This window comes from Limulus polyphemus, unplaced genomic scaffold (genome assembly GCF_000517525.1).
Source record: "Limulus polyphemus unplaced genomic scaffold, Limulus_polyphemus-2.1.2 Scaffold87, whole genome shotgun sequence".
Classification (NCBI taxonomy): domain Eukaryota; kingdom Metazoa; phylum Arthropoda; class Merostomata; order Xiphosura; family Limulidae; genus Limulus; species Limulus polyphemus.
In genome coordinates, this window is record NW_013665697.1 from 37,419 (window position 1) to 46,553 (window position 9,135).

At 31.1% G+C, this 9,135-nt stretch overlaps 1 protein-coding gene across 1 annotated transcript in view; it reads left to right on the top strand.

Annotated features, from left to right (window-relative positions):
• LOC106468279 overlaps window positions 1-9,135 on the top strand; it is a gene marked incomplete at its 5' end in the record, with an annotated part of 28,528 nt that overhangs the window by 9,972 nt on the left and 9,421 nt on the right. The window contains one exon of the mRNA XM_022397338.1: window positions 4,319-4,452. Within this exon, the coding sequence (XP_022253046.1) occupies window positions 4,319-4,452 (134 nt within the window). The remainder of the gene's footprint in view (window positions 1-4,318; window positions 4,453-9,135) is intronic.

The window sequence follows — 9,135 nt, forward strand, 5'->3', positions numbered from 1 at the left end:
CCAACTCTTGGGCTACTCTTTTACTAACGGATAGTGGGATTGACCGTCAAATTATAACGCCCCCACGGCTGAAAGGGCGAGCATGTTTGGTGGGATGGGGATGCGAACCCGCAGATTGCGAATCGAGCGTCCTAACCACCTGGCCATGCCGGGCTAGTTGGAGAGAAGAGAAAAATTGAATAAGATATAAAAAAAAAAGCTCTCTCTTTCTCTTTTTAACACACACGCATAGCGTCCGCCTCTCAGTATACCGTTGCTATTTACGTATGAAAGATTATTATTTCTTGCATTTTGAATGTAAATATTTTCTCGGTTGGCTGAACCACAGCGCGCGATAGTAAGTCGAGGGTGTTCATGAATAATAAAGAAGCTTTTCGTGAAAACTTTCAACTTTTTCATGTAAATTCATATGTCATCAATCAAAACACGTGTTTCTAATTACAGATTCTATGTTTGTGTTAGGAAAGCTATTCGAAGCTTTTCATGGAAGTGTATAATATATTTATAGAACATAATACTGTTAAAACTCTTGATAGTTAATGGAAGGACAGCCTATATAGCAAGAAATAATACCAGATGTGATAAAATTCTTAAAATTCTAAACTATCTTAAAAATTTCGGAACTTCTTTGAAACATTTTGGTAAGAAATTGGCAGCAAAGAACCCCCTGTTCTGTGAGGTTTAAAAATTTACAAACATCGCAATGATCCACGCATTATCATGAGCCAGATTTTTCTTAGTGGTTATAAAACAGCATTTTATGAGCATCTACACAGAATATTAGCCTTTAAACAATTTTGAAAATTATTTTGTAACTCCGGGATCTTCAAGACATAATCATTTTCATTAGTTTTGCCACTAGATGGCACTCATATTATGTGTTGGTCTTTATGACTGAGCAATGAATTTTTCTTCCTATATTTTCCTTATTTGTTTTTGTTCTCTATTCCTTCGATTGCTATAGGAGGGTTACGTATGTTACAGTTCCTAATCAATGAAAATCTGAGTTCTGAAAACGATCCGTCAATTATATTTTTTGTGATCTCATTAAGCTTTTAATCAAACCTAAAATTTCATCCAAGAAAACTTTTTTTTTCCATTCTTGGATAACAGAGTGGGGGAGTCATAAATTCTACAGATAAAAGTTCGGAATATCTCGTAAATGTCTACATTTATTCGAATGGAATTGTGATTTTCAACCTGGACGACATTTTATGCGTACTTAGATTATAAAAAGCCAGATTACAGACCTCTAAGACACAATGTAGCCGATCCTAATTTTGAACAACTGACCAGAGGGGGGGTAGGTAGCCAGCCCTTTTGCCGCCACAAGCGCCCTGTTGCTCTCTTGAAAACTAAAAACGGAATTAACAGTCACTTTTTATATCGTCCCCCCCTATTGACACAGTGGTATGTCTACGGACTTATACTACTAGAAACCGGGTTTCGATACCAGTGGTGGGCCCTTTGTGTAGCTTTTTGCTTAATAACAAACAACAACAATTTTTATATCGTGTCCACATCTGAAAGCGCGAATAATTTTTAGTGGCATCACTTCTCAAACCTTGGACCTTCGATCGTCAGCAAGGCGAGAACCACTAGGCAACGCCCATTCCACGTGTATTCGAAAAATACATTTTCACAACGAGATTCAAGTACAATAATGAATCTTCGGAGTACACTGGCAGAGGTACTGGCATTAAAGTGTTTCCGAAAAGCAATATCCGCAAAACTACTTTACGAGGAGATAAAATGTAAAGTGCTATAAAGTAATATCGAGGGCAGGAGTAATTTGTATGGTAACGACGTGACTCTAGTCGCTATAGTTTATAAAGCGAACAGTTGAATCGTCTATTTGGTATTCATGTAAGCTCGCATTCTGATAAAAAATATAAAAACCACTCGAATATTTCACACATCACACTGACTGTTCGACACCTTCTGTGCTCTGTAAAGTGGTGTGAACGTGGAGTGTTTGTGTTATCATCTTTGTTACGTCAAAAGCTTTTTCCCAACGATGGTTTCCGCCGCCTAATGGAACTGTAGCTTTATGTATGTTGGGTAAATATAGGGATGTAAAAAAAGTGGGTAACACGATGACAAGTTCTACCGTTCCTTGAGTCAGAAACAGTCAAGAAATATGCTCCTTTCGGCAACATCTTCTCTGGTAAATGCACAGCAACCTTACACAAAACTCTGCGTTTGTACTTGACATTTCAGTATGATTTGCTCCTTTTACTTTAAAAAAATATTAAACCAGGTTTTACACGTATTCTACTGAGAAAAACAGAAACCACTTCGGAAAAGATAGATCAATGTTTATGTGGAGATGTTAGGTTGATTAATATCTTCGCAGAAAGAGATATATTCATTTTGATGGTTAAAAATTGATTTATGTCCATTAATTCCAAACTACTTTAACTTATTGTATATAACACAGGCCTGCGAATTTAAACTTCATAAAAGTTTGTTTTGATTTCAATAACGGATATACTATAATTCAGGAACGCAGATTTCGAAAATAATATATTTTTTCTATCTCGTAAATATTTTTTACAAATCGGGCAGAAGAAAAACTCTTACTTAGATCAATTTATTATTTCGTTTACCACAATGGATATTTTTTATTACTATGTTAAATAAAAATACAAACAAATTGAAGGAAAGGGAAGAACATTGATTTAAAACGAATATACACCCTCATTCATCCTGATTTTGTTTGTGAAATCTACGTCTTCTAGTCTCAAAACTACGTGTTGTAGTTTTTCTTTTATGTATTGCGTTATGACGTTTTGTGAAACATCTGTACGTGATGGAAAAAAATGGATATCATTTTCAGATTCAGCGTACAGGAATTACTGTAGAACATGTAAAAATGTCAAGACAATAAAATCATCGCATGTCTTTAAATTAACGAAAATACTCTGTGACTGCGTGTGTATATAAGGCTGAACTTTATCGTCTGAGCTTACAAAATACGTACAAGGGAACGAATCTTACAAATGTTGACGTAGTTTAGAATTTCGTCTTCTTTGAGAGCATTTGGCCACATTATTTTTGTTTGTATGCGTTTCCAAACCACAAGTATTAGAAACACCGTGGACTTGTATACTTCAATATATAGAAAAGAAAGAATTAATTGCAAAGCAAGTGTAAATAACTGTTTGAACAAGCAAAAATGCCAAAATCGCAAATTAAAGGGGAAAGGTACCTCCAAACCGCACAACTTTCAGCTGATCAAACATTTTGTTAGAGATTTTGTTATTTTGAATATCCATAACACCATGTTGAAAATTTCGAATCATTATCGATTTTTTTCTTGTTTGGTTAACCACAAACACCTTAAAATCCATAACACAAACAGAGCAAGCACTGCAGAAAATGCGTTTTCTATTCTAAGTAATACTAAAGTTGAAAAATGGTAGATGCTCTATTTATGTATCTATTCGACGATGTTATTATGTTGAAAAAAATATATAGAAATTTTCGACCTTGCATGCATTTTAGTGCATTTTGTTGCCATGACTATCTTATTTCTTTCAGCACTTGGATATAGTTAAGACATAGAGTGTGTGTGTGTGTGTGTGTATGTGTATATGTACATGGCATGCATTTTATAAGTAATGGAAAATAAACCACATTGTTTAAAGCGCCATCTATTAGTTCCTCTGAATATTAGCTTAAAATACATTTGATAGAGTGAAATTCAAATTACACTGGTTAAAAAAACATATAGATAAATCTAATAGGTTTCATATTTTTAATGTAGTTATATTATCTTATGAAAGAGGGATGGTACAAATAACGTTTCGTTTTAAACTATCTCCTTTATTTGCTGTACGGTTACAAATATCCCGGGTAGTATGTTCGTTTCTTTGTTATTGTTAAGCGCAAAGCTACAGACGGGGCTGTCTGTGATTTTAGCGTTATGAGCCCACAGACTTACTACTGAGCTGGATAACATGTTGAATCGCATTTCATAATCATATACTGCTATTGGCTTCATAAACGTATGTTTTTAAACTATCTGTGCTCAATTGCTTGTAATGAATGACATTGTTGGTTACAAAAGTCCCTATAATATATGAATTATACACAAAATGTAAACAAAAATACCATTAATACTGCACTTGATTCCATCAGTTATGGTTAAGTATATACAGACTAAAGTCAGTAGTTTAAAAAATAACATTTAACTTGGTATTGTCATCTGATGCGTATTTATATGACAACATATATAGAAAATGTCTATGATAATTTTATTGCTTAGCAAAGCACATGTTTATTAGTCGGAAATGTTATGTTTTCTCATTTGTAGTTATACCACAAGAGGGCCCTACCATCGAAGGCATACAACCAAAGTACGACGTTGGCGATTACGTAAATATCACATGCATATCATTTCCATCTCGACCATCATCTGATATTCACTGGTTTATCAACAGAAAAGAGGTGTTTCTATTTATTCTGTTATCTTATTATTATTCTTTATTTAGTCAACAATGGAATATTTGTCATGAAAATCAGTAACAGTGGAAGTCAAGTAAATAAAAACGCAACTAGAACAACTAATTCGTTAAAACGTACTGAAACTGGAGACTAAGAGAAGATCCAGAAAAGGCTGGATATGACTGATTCAGTGATTGTGATTTATAGAATATAATGATAGTTACTATACTACAAAATATAAGAAAAAAATAAACTCGTTAGATGAAGTAAAAATGGATATAAACGATATAAATATTTCTGTAAAGTCTGTGTTAGCAAAGTATTAACACAAATAAAACACCCAGAAAATATGAAGATGTTAAAAAAGGATGTGGAAAGTTTGAAGTTTGATAATACTCAAAATAGTAACTTAACTTCAAAAATACTGATCAAAGTTAATACTGTGGAACAGTATGAATAAATAATACAACAAGATAACAAGGAACTAAAAGATATACAAAGGGTGGCTAAAGAGTTTAATATACCAGATTATGGAAAAAAAGATGAAATAATAATGGCTCATAGAATATCTGTCCATGATAGCTAAAACGATATATAGCACCTATAACAGTTAAATTTAAAAGTGTGAGAAATAAGAAGAAAGTGGTTAAAGAAAGTAATTCAACAGAATTTGGGAGAAGGCACAGTTTATATAAATGAAAATCTAACAGTTGCTAATGAAGAATTTTCTTGGAAGGCTAGAAAATTACTGAAAGAAAAACAATATAAATTTGTTTGGACAAAAAAAATGGTAATGTGTTTGCAAGGAAATCAGAAATTGACAGTGTAATAAATTTTAAATTGGATATCAATTTGGAAATATGTAATTTAACATTTTTTCATTTTTTGTTGTTGTAATCTATGGATATTATTCTGAGAAATTACGAATACATTTCTATAAACTGTAAGTGTAAATTAGAACAATTGAAGGTGATATTTTGAATTTGCTACGTATAAATATGATTAAAAAGTGGGATGATTTTTGTAAAGTTGCTGGTGAAATTTTGACAATGTTAGATAGTTTAATAATCACAGAGAAATTCTTAAAAGAACATGAAATCCAGGAATTTCAAACATCTTTAGAAATAGTGAAATTAAGTTTGTAAGATTCAGAAATATTTTTGTTAAATATTGAGGTAGATAATTATAAATTGTTATTACTTCCAGTTTATAGACCTCCTAATTATAATTCTTATCATTATATCACCAGAAAAATTATAAGATATAAGCATATAGTATATCTTGGTGATATAAATATTAATATCAAGAAAGAAATAATGAAAAAAGTAATCTGATAAATGACTATCAAATTTTATTACATTTTAATAGATTTCAGCAAAATATAAATGTTAAAAGAAGATCAGAACGGAGAAGTGGAAAGTTGTTTAATAAATGTAAAATATTATGTGATCAAGAAAAAAATATCACATCATAGGATGATACTGGTAAATTTAATAAGCAATTTAAAGACAATAAAACAAGCTATAAAAAGAAATATAGATAATATTAATGATCAGTAAAATTTAAATAAATAGTGTTATAAGTGATATAAAAATTGTAATTGGAAAATAAACTTAACCCTAAAAGAACCTGAGGCTATGTACAAAACTTGGTCACTGTGTTAAATGAAACTGAAGGAAAAAATATGTTTGAGATTAAAATAAAAATAGGAATACACAGCATAAACCCAGGATAAATTCTGATATTTTAAGAGAAAAAGATAATTTATGCCATAAGTATAAGAGCAGAAGAATGGAATAAATGAAGCAAAAAAAATCTATAAGGTTTTATAACAAAATCTAAAAAGAATTACTATATGACAACATTTTCTAATATTCAGGATAATATGAAGGAAACTTGGAAATGAATTAATGAATTAGTAGATAATTATGTTAGTGAAACTTTATGATTACAAATATAAGTATTACAGATTTAGCAATGAATTTTAATAAAGTATTTATAAATATGATAAATACTCTAAAAGGTATTCATAATAATGAAAATAATAATAACTATATTACAAATAGAAATACTTATCTTAAGAGTGTTTTTTCACATATTATTACAATTTATTTCCCTACAGTAACAGAAAAAGAAGTTATTAATAGAGTAAATTTAATGGATATTAATAAAGGACCAGGAATTTATAGTATGCAGTTAAGGTACATAAAACCAGGTATTAATTACTAGCAAAGATTATAACATGCATGTTAAATTAATCTATGAAGAAGGAAAATACCTGATAGATTTAAAGTAACAATGATAAAAATTACTTATAACTCACGAATAGAAGAAAAAAAAAAAAAAGAGTTCAATAATTATAGACCAGTTTCACTATTACCTGTAATGGATAATGTAAAAGAGAAGTATGGAGTTATAAAGAATAAAAGTACCACATCTCTCTAAGAAAATTTTTCAAATGATGTAAATTTACAATTAGATAAAAATAAAAAGTACTTCTGTTATTTCTTGATTTAAGTAGGCCTTTTGATACATTAGATTATAAAATACTACTGAATGAGTTATACATGATGGATAGAAGGGCAAAGCTATATAATTGGTTCATAGTAGTAGGGTTGCGGTCAAAAGAATTTGGAAAATAATTAGTGATCCAATGACTATGAAATATGGCATTCCACAGGGTTCTATTTTGGGTTCAATACTATTTAATCTGTATGTTAATGATATTGTAAACATAGGTTTAAACATCAAAGTATATCAGTATGCAGATGATAAAATCCAAATGCAACTCATGTTGATCTGGAAGCAGACAAAATCCTACAAGTTGATTTTAATAGATAAAGTATTGGCATAAATATAAATGAAATCTACATGAATATTTATAGCATAAAAACTATGAGAATTCACTCACAATATATAGATATTTTTAATAATAGCTTTTTACAGTCTCGTGATTAAATATGTAATGCTAAATATGAACATTTATTTATAGAAAATAAACAGTATTATGATTGTAATTGTATGTATATTAAAAATGTTAACACTAAGACATAGTTAAGGCCAATTATAGATAATGTTTTTAGTGATCTACAATAAATTAAGACATTAGTATTACATCAAAATTACGGAGTATACAGGATATTTTTCCAATTCATTTTTAAAATTATTTTACGTATATTTAGCATAATCTGTTATTGGTAATGGATTGACAGTATATGGCTCAACATTTAAAACTTACATAGAAAAATTAAATATAATTCAAAAAAGAATGTTTAAGTTGATAATTTGAAACAAAAATGATGCATTTAATATGAATGAAAATATAACAAGTATAAATTTCTATTACAGTACAAATAATAAGATACTAAATCATACGTATAATACTACAACATTAGAAATAAATATTATGAAATTTCACATTACATTAATAACTACGTAAAAAAAAAATTACCATATTATATATGTATATATAGATTAGGTCGTCAAGAAATTAATGTCGCGTTTTGGAACACTTTCATTACCCAACCCCCCAAGACGTACATCACGTATAATAGTTAAACGAACCACCTAAACGTCACGTTAGTGTAGCCTACATAATGTGTAAAGTTTAGTGTACTCTAATCCCTTTTAGTGATGGCAAACGATGAGACACACATTCGGTATGTAATGCTGTTTCAATACAAGAAAGAAAACAACACCTCTGTAGCCACAAAGAATATCAGAGAAGTTTATGAAAATATTTTGAACGTTCGTAAGTGTGTCAACGATGGTTCAGCAAATTTCGTTTAGGTGATTTTAGTTTTAAAAACTGTGATGGCAGGGGCCGACATGTTGGAATTGATATTGATACTCTGAAGACGCTTGTTGGGTCTAACCCAAAGCAACACACTCGTGAAATGGCCCTGAAATTGCATGTCTCTTACGAAACCATACGTTAACATCTAAGGAATATGGGGAAATTCCATAAAGAAGGTGTTTGGGTGCCTCACGAACTCTCCGACGATCATCGTTTCCAACGTGTGAATGTTGTTTTGATTCTTCTGGCGCGTAATACGCGTGAACCATTTTTGGAGAGAATTATCACCGGTGATGAAAAATTGATTCTCTATGCGAATATTAAACGCCAAAAACAATGGCTCGGTCCTAGACAAAAACCACTTCCGACCCCAAAACCTGGACTCCATCCGCAGAAAGTGATAATTTGCATTTGGTTGGACATCAAAAGAGTAATTCATTTCGAACTCCTCAGTCCACGGCGAACTGTTAATGCAGAGATCTATAGTCAGCAAGTGGAACGTTTAAATCAAGCCCTTCATCGGAAACGCCCTTAACTCGTCAATCGGAAAGGTGTTCTTCTTCTCTACGACGATGCAGGTCCACATGTGGCACATTTGACGCAACACAAGATTATGGAGTTAGATTGGGAAGTTCTCTCCCATCCACCATATTTTCCAAATATGGTACCATCGGATTACCATCTTTTTTGCTGCAACACCATCTTAATGGGAAAACGTATGCAAATGTGGAAAGTGTTAAAGAGGACGTTGACATGTTTTTTGCTTCAAAGCCAAGTGATTTCTTTAATCAGGGTATTAACAACCTGAATATAAGATGGAAAAGCATCATCGATAAGAACGGAGACTATTTCATTTACTAAATGTTTTATTTTGATATATAAGTTGTTCG